This window comes from Protobothrops mucrosquamatus, unplaced genomic scaffold (assembly GCF_001527695.2).
Source record: "Protobothrops mucrosquamatus isolate PMUCROS unplaced genomic scaffold, P.Mucros_1.0 scaffold483, whole genome shotgun sequence".
Classification (NCBI taxonomy): domain Eukaryota; kingdom Metazoa; phylum Chordata; class Lepidosauria; order Squamata; family Viperidae; genus Protobothrops; species Protobothrops mucrosquamatus.
In genome coordinates, this window is record NW_015386803.1 from 169052 (window position 1) to 185457 (window position 16406).

General features: G+C 39.0%; 1 protein-coding gene across 2 annotated transcripts in view; it reads right to left on the reverse strand.

Moving 5' to 3' along the window:
• Positions 1 to 16406, reverse strand: part of BNC2 (basonuclin 2) — a 293974-nt gene that overhangs the window by 128151 nt on the left and 149417 nt on the right. For both annotated transcript variants that reach the window (XM_015816710.2, XM_015816709.1), the window contains one exon: positions 9480 to 9582. In XM_015816710.2, coding sequence (XP_015672196.2) covers positions 9480 to 9582 — 103 coding nt within the window. The remainder of the gene's footprint in view (positions 1 to 9479; positions 9583 to 16406) is intronic.

A 16406-nucleotide genomic window follows, 5' to 3' on the forward strand; every position in this document is an offset into this window, starting at 1 on the left:
GATGACAATTTGGTCATTAATGTACAGTGCCCTGTACAATTTTAAACAGGGCTCTTAATCAATATGCAGATAACATGCCCTATTTTTGTCCCCTTTTATTTGAAACCAAAGGAACAGAAGCAATTCTGAATTGATCTCTGGAGGTGCTGTTGGACTATTTGAGGATTGAAGATTAAACCAGAAAAGAGAAAATTCCCAGGAAGGTGACACACTGCAAGGGTCCCCAACCCCCAGACCAAGGACCAGTACCAGGCCACGGCATGCCAGCAACCGGTCCGCACAAACAAGCAAAGCCCCATCCACGGGATGCAGGCAGCACACAAAACTACCCACCCTCCAGTCTGTGGAAAAACCTCTCTCCATGGAACTGGTCCCTGGTGCCCAAAAGTTTGGGGACGTCTTCACTAGAGTAAAAAGTTGTTTTATAAAGGAAATATTGCCTGGGAGGAATCATGTTCACAAGTGGCATGCTCTTGAATTCAGGGTTACATTTGGCAATGGCAGGAAATTGAACTGTCAGTGTCCCAGCTTTGCATAGTTTAGCAATATCTAGACTTGATTACTACAATGGAAACTACATGGAGCGACCCTGTCTTTAAGTTGTCTACTCAAATTCAGTTGGCCTAGAATATTGTTGATCATTAGTAGAAGATATACTTATGATGGTTTGACAAATCCAGACCATTAATTCTTAGCCTAAAAGACTTTGGGACTATGACAGTTAACTATCTTGACCCAGACTAAACCACTTGTTCATCTCAGTTCTAATTCTTCATTGGAAATAAGACTGGCCAGGAAAATAATATGGACTAGTCAGGGAATGCTCTACCATTGTTCTAGAATATTTTGAGGTTCAGATGCTTTCAATTTTGATTGTCTTCTACTTTCCAAGATAATATTTTTAATTATTTCTTCAACTAGTGTATAGGGTGATTTATAACATGATTAAGAAATTGAAATTCAAAGACATTTTTCTTACTATATACCTTATGAAAGAAAATTTCATATTTTTTTTCATAAAAATGTGGAATATTTATTTGCACTTACTGACTATGGATTCTATGCAAATATGTTAGCTTTCACTGAACCATCATCTCTGCAGCAGATTGATGCCTCCCTGCCTTTTCATGCCTCAGTTGTATCTCACAGAAGACATGATAAGGGACATTTTCCCTTTGGATTTTCAGATCAGACAATATGAGCAACCCAAAAGGCTTCATAACTGTGAAAATGTGTTTAATGTAAAATGGTAGCAGCAGTAGGATTGTCCAGCATATTCTTTAATCAGATACCGTAAACAATATAATGATGTATCTTGGGGTCTTGGGAAAAAGAGTAGTATAGAAGGAAGGAGGAGGAGTAGTTATTACAATAGTTGCCCTGAGGTGGGAAGACTTGAGAAGACACTTGCCTATTTTTCCTCAAGTACAGGTAGTCCTAGACCAGTGGTGGTGAACCTATGGCATGCCAGAGGTGGCACTCAGAGCCCTCTCTGTGGGCACGTGCACCGTTGCCCCAGCCCCACCTCCCCCTGCGGCCCCCTCCTCACCAGCAGCCCCCCTGGAGAGTCACCCTCGTGTGCAGCCCGCACAGAGTAGCGCGACCAAGAACATGGCAGCCAGGAAGCAAGGACCAGACTCCGCCTTCACGCCCCGATGCGCACAGATGATGCTGCTGGGTGCGGGTGGAGGACATGGCTGCCATGATGCTACAAGGCCGCCTGGGCAATCTGCGGCGGGCCGTGGAGGCAGTAGGTGGCCCTGTGAGTAGGCGGGGCCAAAGCAGAGGGCAGAGCGGGGGTGGAGCATGAGCAGGCAGGCGGGCTAGGGGGCGGGGCGGTTTTTGGGCACTCGGTCTCTAAAAGGTTCGCCATCACTGTCCTAGATCTATGGCCACAATTGAGTCCAATTTTTCTGTTGATAAGCAAGACAATTGTTACGTGACTTTTGCCCCATTTTATTACCTTTCTTGCTGCAGTTGCTACAATTGTTAAGTTAGTAACACAGCTGTTAAGTGAATCTGGCTAATCTAGATAGATACAGTAGATATGGGATGGGAGGGAGGGAGGGAGGGAGGGAGGGAGGAAGGAAGGGAAGGGAAGGGAAGGGAAGGAAAGGAGGGAGGGAGGGAGGGAGGGAGGACGGAAGGAAGGAAGGAAGGAAGGAAGGAAGGAAGGAAGGAAGGAAGGAAGGAAGGAAGGAAGGAAGGAAGAAAGGAAGGAGAGTTCCACTAGTTTTATATCATCATCAAACATCAGAAGGTTTTGTTAAACAGGCCTACGCTCTTCCTCCTCTTTTTAGAAATTGCTTTTTCTTGTGGATGCCTCCAGTAATGACATATCACTCAAATCCCATCTCCAGTGGATTGATTCTTCAGGTCACCTTATTGACCAAAAACAATCAGTAAGCCTAATAGAATCTTATTAATTTAAAAAAAAATGCAAAGAGAGGATGGACTCAGTAATTCAGTAAATTTTACTATAATTCAGCAAATTACAGAGTAAAAGCATTTTAAGAGTTTGGAATAGTAACCAGCAGTGGTCCATGATTTCAAAATCCAGGTATTCTAACTGCAAAGCTTTAATAAGTCACCAAGGAACAACCTCTAAAGATTTTGGAGAGCAGCTAAATGAGAAAACCTCAAGTTGCCTTGCCGCTTCCTGAAGATATCAATTTATACACATATGTTTGGAATGTGTCTGTGCAAAATTTATCTGTATATATCACAAGTTTTGCTTCAACATGAAATATAAACATAGTGATTGGATTTATTTAAAGAAGACCAAGAAATGTACACATGTTGGCAGGATGCTGTTCTCAAATGTAATTTTTTTGTTTATCACAGACTCATCTCCCGAATAGGAATTTTAAGCATCGAACCCAAGAAATGTATTAGGAACAGGTGTGTCTGTGGGTATGTGTGTGTGTGAGAGAGGCTGTGTGTGTGTGTGTGTGTGTGTGTGTGTGGTATGCCTCTTGTTGTGCTGCTACCACCAGATCCAGAAAAACAGAGGTCTACCATATTAGGTGCATGCTATGCAGAGTAGCCTCAGACAAAGTTTAACAAATAATAACAGGTTGTGATGCAGGCAGAAACAACATACATTGAATGACACAATCAACTAGCCTTCATAGTGTAGAGCACGGGTGTCAAACTCGATCCAGTCATGTGACGTACTGCAACGTTTTTTGCCTTTGCAGAGCCAGGGTGGGTGTGGTCTGTGTGTGATGCATCTGGCCCACGGGCCACCTGGTGTAGAGGAATATTTACATAGTGTATGGACTAGACCAGAGGTCCCCAACCTTTTGAGCACCAGGGACTGGTTCCGTGGAGAGAGGTTTTTCTGTGGACTGGAAGGGGTGTGGTTTCATATACTGCCTGCATCCTGCAGATTGGGCTTTGTTTATTTGCGCTGGCCGGTTTATGGCATGCCGTGGCCCGGTGCCGGTCTATGGACCGGGAGTTGAGGACCCCTGGGCTAGACCCTCCTAGGTCCAGATGGGAGATTCTAGAGAAGGTCATGGAGAATAACAGGCTATGAGACATCCAGGTCCAGGCAGTCAGGCACCAGAACAACAATGATGATAGATGTAATGATGCCAAGTGAAAGCAACTATTGGGAAATGTCCAGCTAGTCAGGGAGGAGGAATCAAGCGGGGAGTTAGCCTTGAAGCACTGTAGCAAATGAGGCTCAACCTTCCTGAAGGAAAATGAGGAGGAATTCTCTATTTAAATGTTTTGTAAGAGTCTTCAGAGATCTGGGTAGGGGACCCCTTTGAAGTGGCATCGGTCCCATCTCTCCCAAGTTCATGTGAGAACTCAAGACAATGAAGATGACATGGAAGATGGAAGGGATTGTTGCAGTGAGAGAGGTAATGTTTGGTAATACCCAGCCAGGCAGGGAGAAGTAAAAGGTGGGCAATTAGCCTTGAATCATTGCACAGCTGCAAAAGATCCAGGACTAAACCTTTCCTAAGCTCCATGAGGCATTGATATATCTGTTCCCAAGGGAAGACAAGCATGGATTCCTGTACTATAGGTAATACTGCAATAAAGTAATCAACTTGAACTCCTGACATGTTGATCTTGGGCTCAACAACAACATAAGGAAGAAGGAGTATGTGAAGCTGGAGAAGCACCAGGGCCTGAAGGACAAACTCAAGAGGATGTAAAGGCCAAAGGGGATCCAGTGGTAGTAGAAATACTTGGGGCTGCTGACTCCTAAGCTGGGGAAGTGTCTCTGACAAATCCCAGGAATAACATTAGATCTTGCACAGCCGAGTGCAGTGCTAGGAACTGCAAGGATATTGTGCAAGACCATCAAACTTCCAGGTCTCTACTAGAGGACCTGATATTGAGAAACACAGAGACCATCTATAGGGATGAGAAGGGAATCTTTTATATGTAACAAAGCAGACAAATATATTGAATTGGGTGGTCCTTATCCCTACTTATATACCTTGAGAAAGTATATTGGTTTAAAAAAAGTGTTATTTCACACACAATAGTTTGAAAATGGTCCTTCCCCCCCCCCAAACAAAATAGTTTAATGATAGAAGCAGAAACATACTTAATGAGAATCCTTTAACTAACCAAAAGCATCTCCCTGAACTGAAATAACTGTTTATTAATGTTCTCCTTCCTGCTAGGTTTATAGAATGATAATCTGCATTCATGGTCTTTCTTTCTTTTTTAAAAAATACATTTTTATTAGTTTATCAAAGTATAAAATATAAAGAGAAATTTAAAAAAGTATTAGAAAACTGGGGGGGAGGGAAAAAGAAAAAAATGGTGTAAAGAGGGAAAAGGAAAGAAAAGGCACTGACTTCCAACTCTCTTCAGTACAGTAGAAGATAACAACATTACAACCTCAACTTTTTACTTTTACAGAACACTATATATCAGCCATTTCTATTTCTTCTATTTCTTTTTCTTTCTTTCTTTTTCTTTTTTCAATTCTACCCAATCCCCCTTCCTTTTTTCGTATTTGATTTCATTTATTTTTTTATTTCTTAAATTTGGACCCTCATTTGGATCCTCATTTTAACAAATGGGGATAAGTTAGGAAATGTCAATGAACCTAAAATAAATAAATAGCAATCATTAATTATTATTTTGATGTTCTATCATTTTTACAAAATGATGTAGATATGCAGAACACAGCAATCTGTGTGTTATCTACGGAACGGACTCTCTTTTCCAGAGTTGTTATAAGCTACCCAGAGCCACTTAGGTGAGATAAATGGTGTAAACTTTTAATAAATAAATAAAGTATTTTACGTTTTTCCAAAAGTGTTATACTGCATAAATCCATAGGCATTCTCCCTTCAATATCGCATACTGGCTGCAGAACCTAGCTTAACCAAAGTACTTTCATAATGTCTCTCTTTCAGCTGTTCATTCATGTACAAATTCTACCCCATCGTTTGTGCAGTAGCAATAATCTTTTTCAAATATTTACATTTTCAGGAGAGGAAAAAAAAGCAAAAAGCAAGCAAAACACCAAGGATATACCCTCAAACACCCTACAATACAATAAATGTCCTTTGGCAGCTGATCTCCGGAGGAGGGGAAACGTGCCACAACTTTGCAGACTGCATAAGCTTATGTTAAAACCAGGGTTACAGAGCTTTTAAGTTTTGTTCACCGTGAACTTAAATCTCTGATTAAAGTTTTTCTATTAGCAACAAACAAGACAGCATTAGTGAAAAATGTCCTAAGTCACTTTTTTCAGTGCCGTTGTAACTTTGAATGGTCACTAAATGAACTGTTGTAAGTTGAGGACTATCTGTATTGCTATGTGTTCCTGAAGTATGAGTTGCCATGTCTTTTCAGCCTTTAAAAGGTTGACTTTCATCATAGATTAAATTCTATGGATCAGAATTAAGTTCTATGGAGTGCCATACTTCAGGGAATGTGTTCCTTTTTTAATATTCCCTAAATTTACCTTTGTCATATATAAACTGTAAACTGCCTAGTTTATTTTACCTTCCTATACTAATGAATTGCTGGCAACTGTTCAAACTATTTGTGAATTAATTAACCCACCATTTTACTTAAATGTTAAAAGGACCCACTGAACTATGCAACATATTTAAAATGACTAAGTAACCCAATAAAAGTGAAAGGATGAAGGAGAGTTAAATGAAGCCAATGATAAAAAAAACCCCTTCAAGATTCATTTCACAATGCTTAAACAGGGAAATTAAAATTTTGTCCAGATTTCTAAATTAAAATGTCCAGAATTGATCCATATGTGTGCCCTGTTCTGGACTCCCCCGGTCTGATGCTGCTGACCAAGCTGTCTGGGAATTTTGGGAGTTATAGTCCAATATATTTTAATCCAGATAGCCATTAAAGCTTGATGGTGATTGAGGCAGCACATTATTAGAGTCAACCACTCAAAGGGGGAGGGGAAAAATCCCTCACTCATTTTTCCCAGAAACTGCCCAATTTTTATCAGCACCTGTACCAAAAGAACACCTGCAAGATTCTTCAGTGTCATTAGTCTTCTCTTCATTGACCAAGTGGGCAGCAGTAGATGCAGAACAGAAGGGGGAATATTCAGGAAAGAAAACCAGCAGTGCTGACATGGCATGGCTCATCCACACCAAATTTTATAACTTCTCTTGAATTCTGATTGCTCTGTCTTTGCTGAGCTCCACCCATTCAGAAACCCTCATTCTTCAATGTCCAACCTCTGCTGGGCCCACTACCACATCAGTTCTCTCTGTCAAATAAATGTTTTTTTTAAGGAAACACATGCATACATGAAAACAAAGCCTTTAATCTGAGAATCAACAGAAAGGAGACAGCGATTCCCAACCCAATAAGACCTATAGAAGCACCAAGGAGCAGTTGAAAAGGAATGAGAGGGACGCAGGCCAGTGACTTAGAGGCTATCCACAGTTTACTGACAAATTCTGCTTCTTATTTGAAAGTTACAAACGTGAAAGTAAGGAATGACCAGCGCGGTGTGAATTTTTCACTCTTTCCCCATCTTACCATTTGCCTCAGAGACTTGATTAACTTTTTAAAAGCAGACTGAAAATTTGGTGAAGTGAGTACATGAACTTCCAAAAATGAATCACGGGATATAAACTGAAGCATTACAAACCATACACATTAGATTTCAAAGGGATGAACGGTTTGCAATGAAATGTAAGGGGACAAATGGAACTCTTTTTACCTTTCCCATCTGAGTTAAGAAAATTTAAGCAAAACATCCCTCAGCTTGTGCACATCACATTGTAGACTATCATGGATACTTTGTACTTGTTATGAAAGTTGAAGAACTATCAAGGTTTTCACTCTATCATTGGAGAATATATCACCTCCACTTGAATTATCCAGACTTCGAAAGACACACTTATACACCAAATTCCTATCAGATGCTGCTAGCTACATAAAAATGTGTACTTATTTTATTTTACAGCAGCATATGAAAGAATACAGAGATTGTTATTGGGTAGAAAAGTATAAGCTATTTAATAATAGTTGAAGAAAAGGCAGAGCCCATGAGTGGAGTCAAGAGAGGAATCAGACTGGAGTCACTATGTTGTCACAAGTGATCGAAGTCCAGCCTCCTTTGAATTCCATTGACTTATCTAATGCCAATTTGGTGCTGTCCATTAATTGAATATATTCTTTATTGTATAAGCAATAAATCAATAAAGTTTCTTAACTGGAATGTGTGGTTCTGATTCTTTGCACATGGCAGGTTTTCCCAAAGAAACAATGCAGCCACTATAGACTTTTAATTACTTACTGTGAATAAGTTGGCATTCCAATCCATAGTTTTGCCACAGTGTTTAGAACAAACAAAACATGTTTTTCCCTTCACCAACTTCAAGCCACGAGTAATAAAGTTTCTTCTTTATACAAGTCATAGTAAATATTATTCAGAGTTTGGCTGTGCTTGACCCTGAAATTCTCAAGAATATTCTCAGCCACACCTAAGGATAAAAAGGAAGGGCAGTACCCAATTCTGATGCTTGCTGCAGCTCGTTCTCTACATGCTAAACTATTAACTAACCATTAACTATTAAAATGATGTCTGATCACATCTAATGTATGCAATTTATGAGTAATTCATGGAGCTAAAGAGCAGGTACGAAAGTCAGAAACAAAATCAGTGAAAGATGTTAATGATGACTGTAACTGAAATAGTTAATTTTTAAAATATGTGTTGGCTTAAGCTCTGTTTCATGTGCACTTTATGTTAACATTATTTACAACATGTTCTTACATTATGAATATGGGGAAAAACTTAATATTACTCTTTATGCTAAGCAACGTCTTGGTTCTAAGTCATCCAATTTGAGAGCCAGAACAATTTTGGTCTCACTGCCAGACCTGAAGTTATGAGGATACAGATCTATAAAATCTTTCCACAAAGTGTACTCTGAATTGCAAGCCAGCCTCAAGGACTTTGTATGAAAAGGAAACAATAGCAAGTGCAAACAGAAATTAAAAACCTAGAGAGTTTGAAGACAGGCTTCTTCAATAGTATTCAGTGGGCAACTCCTTTTAAGATAACTGGGAGCATGATTCTCAACCCATGTTCCTGCACGTTTCTTTACTACAACTGCCATCATATTTTTTAATAATCTTCTAGTCTTCCAGTTATGCTCCATCAGTGCTGACAAAAATGCAAGTCACGTGGGGAAAGACTCCTATGAAAATCAGATAATTTAATATATCCCAAGTATCTTAGCTGAGATGCTAAGAGTACTAATCTCTCTACTATTTGTTAGAAGTTAGGATTCGTTCTTTCAGATGTATATGTAGCATAGTGTGTTTTACTACAGATAGTCCTTGCATTACGACTATTTGTTTAATGAGTGTTTGAAGTTTCAGTGGCCTTGGAAAAAATAACTTATGACCAGTATTCACATGTATGACCGTTGTACCACCACTGCAGTCATGTGATCATAATTCAGGAACTTGGCAAGTGACTCACATGTACATCCAGTTGCAGCATCCTTCGATTAGAGGATCATGATTTTCAACCTTTTTTTTTGCTGTTTTCCAGCCAAAATCTGAATTTGCTTAACTACACATGATTCGTTTGACAATCGCCACAAAAATTGTTGTGAAATCAGGTCCAACTTAACCAGGTCCAACTTCACCACAACAACTTACAATGGAAATTCCAGTTCCAAATGTGGTTGTAAGTCAAGGACTATCTGTATTTAGAATATTTATGACTTGCTCATCTTCCATCAAGATGCTTCAATGATTCGAGAATAAACTTGCTTAGCTCCATTTGGTTTGGAATAGCAGAGTAATAGTTTTATTATTTTCAACAGATGATGAAGGCTCATTTTTTATATGTAATCAATAACTATAAACAGTTTTGTTTCATGCAGATCTTTCTAGATCAAAAGCAATGTACGCGTATGTCTAGAGTTGTAGACATGCACACAAACACGCAAGAAAAACATAACCCGAGAAACAAACAGCATGTAAGTCCTTACCGTGTGCCACCCAGCCATGTTTACATTGATCACAGGTTCTCAGGTTTATCTTCCCTGGTTGGAAACATTCACATGTGCAATTTACCAATGTGCAGCGTATTGCCTAAAACAAGAAAAGTGAAACCAACATATATAAAAACTTTACTTGAAGAGGAAGAAGTAACTCTGTAATTCAAAGAGTCAAAGTTCTTTATATACATTATCTCAAAATTTATAACTCTTTAAATTATTTTTGAGGAAGGCCAGTGTTGCAAATTTAGGAGATTAATCTGAAGAGATTAATGGCATCAAAAAAACTGACTTTGAGGTTAGAATTGATCTGTAGATTTCCAAAATCAGTTCATCCTTTGACACAATGTACCTGATCTCAGTGTACACTTAACACATTACATTTAATCTACAAAGGTACACACATAGTATAAAAACATTCACATAACATGGAAGCTACAAAGCTACACATTATCAGGCCATTTTTCTATTTCGACCTAACCACAGTATTAACATACCCCAGAAAACTCTTTTTTTCTGTCATGACTACATACTGTTGTATCCCTATCTTTCTCAACCCATACCTGAAGCAATCGTAATTTATCCTCGGCCTGTTCCAGGATTAAGCAGACAGATACAATCAGATATAGTTCACCGACTACATGTCAATCATATGTAGCAATTATTAGCCACTTTAGGCTGCTGTGGACATAGCTGTCCACTCCTGTATATGGGCTCTATCTTGCAGAGCTGTGCTGCTACCCACTCTCCTGGCAACACAAGGAATCTGGATCTTTCAAAATGGTTCCCCTCCTGTAATAAGCCAATCCCCAGTTTGGAGACCTGGATCAGTTAACCAGCTGTTTGGTGATGCTTGAGAAAGAATCAGTTCAGCCATTTTACAGTAGAATCTCCCCTTGGCCCATGCCTGTGAGTAGATGTTTGGGATGCTTTTGAACAAGTGGGTTTAGCATTCTTTCAGAAAAGAATGTTTGAGAATCATTTACCAAGTGTGAGGGAAGACAGTACAGCAGGGGTGTCAAACTGCCGGCCCACGGGCCGGATGCATCATAGCGAAACCACGCCAACCTCATTGCCGGCAATGGAAAAAAAAGTCACGATACTTCACGACACGTCATGTGACATTGCGAGTTTGACACCCCTGCAGTACAGTATAGTGGGGAAAGACTCTTCCCCTATTGTGCAATCTCTCTCTTTGTCTGTTATTTGTTAGGCTACTTTTAAATACAGGTTTACTGCTCTGTCAAAAAAGTATTAAGTACATGTTTTAACTAGCCTGGCTTAATACCTGACAGGCATACAAGTGTGTATGCCCTGAAATGAGAGAGCACTTCACCCTGTCATTTGTTGTTTAGGCTACTTCTAAATGTGGATTTAGTATTATTCTTGATAAAAAAAACATCTGTGTTCAAAAAGAATCTCAACACGGAGTTCATATCCTTTCATAAGAATGGTAATCTATGCTTAAATGTATCTCCCAAATAACTGTCCGGCTCCGAGGGAGTTGTAGTGACCCTCAGCTGAAAGAGGAAGCAGGTAAACCATAGAAAAACTGTTCTTTATCTGCTGGGTTTCTACTCCTATAGAGGGGTAGAATGGAAAATGCTACATGGAAAATGAACATCAGCTGGGTACAGGTTTTGCTTTCAATTCTCCTGAACTGGAGATCTGGGAATGTTGAATGTTTCTTTGTCTCTCTTCCCAGACCTGACAGCTGATTGCTTAGATCAGGGGTAGGCAACCTTGGCTCTTTTATGACTCGTCAACTTCAACTCCCAGAATTCCTGAGCCAGCTGTGCTGGCTGAGGAATTCTGGGAGTTGAAGTCCACGAGTCATAAAAGAGCTAAGGTTGCCTACCCCTGGCTTAGATGGTTCATGGAATCCAGAACTTAGCACACAAAAATAAATCTCCCCAATCTCTTCTGTCCTCTCTCCTGGCCTGGGACCAAGCTTCCAGAACCTTGTTCAGAGCTGGAGAGACAGATTTTGACAGATGTCTGAACTGCTAGTCTAGAAGTCTCTAAAAATTCATTTCCCAGTGCCGGAGGACTTTTGGGGAGGGGGCAGAGAAATAAAAACAAGAGAATCTATTCCTGTCTTTAAAATAGTTGTATCATAAGGACAGCTCTATTTGATATTTAATCTTCTGGCAGAATAGAATTCGGAAGTGGAAGAAACCAATGTGAGGAAGAGCCCTCAAAATATTTCCATGCATTTTAGAATAGATTTGATATCTTCTGTTACCATTTCATCAAATATTAATTCTGGAGGTTTCCCAATTTTTCAGAGGAGATTTTATAAAAACCCAATAGAAACACCAAGGCGGAAGTATCTTAATGTAAATACCATGTAAGTTCCAATGGATCTTTGCCATCAAACATAAACATGACAAGCTTTTTTTTTTATTCTTTAAGTATACATTGAAGAATAGTTTAACTTCCCATTTCTCTAATTTTTGTGTAATATTATTTTGTGTAATAAAATACAAGGACAAACTTTGACATAAAAAGTTTGCTTTTATAAAAAATGTCATGCAAGGAGTTGTCATAAAGAGCAAAATGTATCATTATCCCTGAGTTACTCCAATTGTAGGATGCATTAAGTCATCACCATGCAGCCACGGAAATGAATAAAAATAATTTATAGTGGAGACCATTTGGATTTTAAAATATAGGGCAAAATGTATATGTTGCACATTTTTGCTTGTTAGGTTATCAAATGCATAAAGGATTTTTTTTAAAGTCATATATAACTTCATATTGTAACGTGTCATATTGCTTAAAACTGAGGTTGAAGTAGGTGCTGAAAGATGTCTAAATACAGAGCAAAGATCCCTCTAACTCCCCACCTTATTCTATTTCTAAATACCTCATGTTTCTTTTCTGAAGACGTATCTAATAATATACAACTTAAGCATCAGGATTTCATTTAGTCAATATGTTCCTAAGCTGTGGATGATTCTAGAAAGAATATTGAGATTCTAGAAAGATGTTGAGACTCCCCAAAGAGTGCAGAGAAGAGCAACAAAGATGATTAGTGGACTGAAGGCTAAAACATATGAAGAATGGTCGCAGGTACTGTGTATGTCTAGTTTAATTAAAAGAAGGACCAGGGGGTGACGTGATAGCAGTGTTCCAATATCTAAGGGGCTGCCACTAAGAAGATGGAGTCAAGCTATTCTCCAAAGTACCTGAAATCAGGAAAAGAAGCAACGGATGGAAACTAATCAAGGAGAGAAGTAACCTAGAACTAAGGAGAAATTTCCTGTCAGTGAGAACAATTAATCAGAGGAATGACTTGCCTCCAGAAGCTGTGGGTGCTCCAACACTGGAGATTTTTAAGAAGAAATTGGGCAGCATTTGTCTGAAATGGTATAGGGCAGGCGTGTCAAACTGGTGGCCTACGGGCCGGATGCGTCACACAGAGGCCATGCCCATCCTGGCTCCGCAAAGGCAAAAAATGTTGTGATACATCACAATACATCACATGACGTGATCAAGTTTGACACTATGGTATAGGGTTTCCTGCTTGAGAAGGGGGTTGGACTAGAAGACCTCCAAGTTCCCTTCCAACTCTGTTATTCTGTTATTCTAAGCACAATATATTGAAGAAAACTAACTCAGGAGGTCTGCACCAGCTTCAGTTTGCCTCTATCACTGCTTTATTTTCCAAAGTATAAAAGTTCACTTTTTGACAACTTAAAAAGAAAATTCCTTTAAAAATATGACCCCTTCTTATAATGAAAAGTAAATAGGTAAGATTGAAATGCATCTTATAGGAATAAGACATCACTTTGGAGGGAAAAGCTGTGCAATTTAAAAATATATGAAGTAAATACATAAATAATAACCAAGACATTATTTTAGGCCAAGAACTCACTTTTTAAAGACTACTGAAGATGACCTGGGCCCTTTAAAGACTAGTAGTAAAAGTATGGTGTGCATTTAGGCTTAATTTGCAAACAGGGTTTTGAAATGAAGGAAATTAAATTCAATGTTCACACATTAACATTGTACTCTAAGTAGTAAAATGCCAGGAACGGATCATTCTGCCAATTTGAATACAATCATTTATTCAAAGGGTCAAAGGGAGGGAGAGGGAGCAACTACAGTAATATGTGAAATTCCTGAATGATACTTAAGCAATTTTTTTTTTAAATTGCAAAACTCTATCATTGTTTCGGGCTAGTGCTTCAGGATGCAATCAGATGCTCACTCAGGGCATATCCACACTTAATATTTAAGCAGCCGCTGTACTGGGCTTATGCCAGTTTCATGTATCAGCCTAAGTAAATAGTATCCAAACTGAAACATCCAGCAACAGATGGCAAGGTGATCAGTTTAAACAGCACACTATATTCTCCCATTGAAAATTCCCTACTGTTGTACCCTTTGCCCTTTCTGGCTAGCAAGTGTCAGTGACCTTCCTTTCTATGGGCAGTTCCTCTTGGGACATTTGTAGAGGTAGTCCTCGACTTACGACCAAAATTGAGCCCAAAATTTATTTTGCTAAGTGAGACATTTGTTAAATGAGTTTTTGACCCATTTTACAACTTTTCTTAACACAGCTGTTACGTGAATCACTGCAGTTGTTAAATTAGTAACACAGGTTGTTCAGTGAATCTGGCTTCCCCATTGACTTTGCTTGGCAGAATTTCACAAAAGGGGATCCCATGACCCAACCATCATAAATATGAGTCAGTTACCAAGCATCTGAATTTTGATCATGAGGGATGCTGCAATGCTTGTGTGAAAAATGGTCCTAAGTCACTTTTTTCAGTGCCGTTGTAACTCTGAATGGTCACTGAATGAACTGTTGTAAGTTGTGGACTACCTGTATTTAATATGTGTGCCTACATCTATGCATGTATTTGTATACGTGGAGCATCTGTCACCCACACAAAAAAAGTTAAATTGAATTTATACATATAGAATTAAAGTTTCAAAATTTGCACTCAAGCGGCCTCAACTACAGGGTTTTTTTTTCCCACTTCCTTATTGCCAACACTCTTGAATATATTTTGCAGATATTTTTATCATGAATTCAGCAATAGCACAATGGGTATAAATCTTCTTTGAAAATAGAAGGGTTTTGACATACCAAACAGCCCTATGGATTGTTTGGGAGCTGGGAGTAAAATTCTCCTTATCTCAAGTGACTGATAAAACAATAAAATATCTTCCTTCTGCTGAAAAATAGCACAGGAAAAAGTAAGAAATCAGGGTGAAAGAGGGAAAAAACTGGTATTAGGAAGAGGGAGGAAGCAAAGAAAAAAAAATGAAAAGGTTTCTACTGGAGTTTGAGCCAGACACCTTCTAATTACAAGGCAAATGTTATAAACATTGTACTACTAAGGCATTCGTGGTAAAAGGCACTAGAGAACGTGGTAAATATTTACCCAATTGAAGAGGTTGTCCTGCCTCTACGAAATAGCCAATGAACTGGACCCTGCTTGCAACAGGCACACTATGTAAAACAGACAAGGGCCTTGAGGCAACGTAACATTTGGGGGCGGAAATCAAAAATTGGGTGACAATGAAATATCTTGGGGAAACAAATCTGTTTAGAATACAGTACAAAAAGTCTCCTGCTAGGAAGTGAGGGTGTTCTATAGCAGGGGTCCCCAACCACCTGTCTGTGGCATGCCAGAACTCGGTCCGTGCAAACAAGTGAAGCCCCCATCCACAGGATGCCGGCAGCACATAAAACCACGCTCCTCCAGTCTGCGAAAAAATCTCTCTCCACAAAACCAGTTTCCAGTGCCCAAACAGTTGGGGACCTCTGTTCTCTAGTGTATTGTGGCATGTTCAGTTTGATGCATGTAAAGCAAATTTTAGCAGGCACTTGGGAGATTTCTATTGCGGGAGGTCAAGGGAAACCTAGAAAATTTTCAGAAATCAAGGAATATCAATATGTTAAGCAGATGAGTAAAATTTCAAGGTGTCATAGTGAAATTTTAGAGTTATTCAAATTTCTACAGAATCTGATATGTGAAGTACAATTATATGAATTTGAAAGCAGTTTATTAAAATGTTGGTAAGCTTTGTCATGTTTCTCAAGTAGGCATTGTGAGTTCTTATTTCTAATGAATCTAATCTAATCCATTAAATTCTTGCATGTCAAATACCGTAGAATTATGTGCTTATTACCTACAAAATATTATGACTTTGTTGTTATGAGTTTCAATAAAATATTAGGGAAGGGAATTGGAGGGGGAAGAAAAGACTTTGGAAGGGGAGTGAAAAACATGCCCTTGTGTCATCTGTCCTGCTCTCCACAAATAGTTGCTGTCTTGTTTTGGCAAAAAGACAATTGGACTGTGCAAATAAGGAGACAACTTTCACTGAATATATAGAGATCAACTTCACATGAACATGCAGGAAATCAGATCATTTCTCAGGAAAAATTGTCAGGGTGTGTGCTATATCTTTTGCTAACACTGAGAAAGAAATGTTTTTCAAACTGCATCTCTCTCTTGAATAAATTGGCATGCATTCCATGTAAGAGGAAGAGAGCTGAACTTTCAAGAACTTAACTTGGAAAATACAATAGCCTGCAGCGGGAAGGGTGTAATTGTATGGAAAAACACCGTTCTTCTTCATGCAGAATACTTCACACAACCTTTTGACTCTTACCCTTAGTCAGCATTCTCAGCCAAAGCTACCTAATGAATCTCTCTCTCCCCCCCCCTCTCTCCCTCTCTCTCTCTCTCTCTCTCTCTCTCTCTCTCTCTCTCTCTCTCTCTTAGAATGTGGATTATTTCCAAAAGAATTAACATAAACCATGCTTTATAAATTATTTCCTTTGCTGGCTGGTCTCTAATAAAATCTTATTATCTCTTCCGTGATCATTGCTTTTTGAAAGTATCTCCTATCTTTTCCTCTACAGCTGCTGCTTTATGTTATATTCAAAAAGGG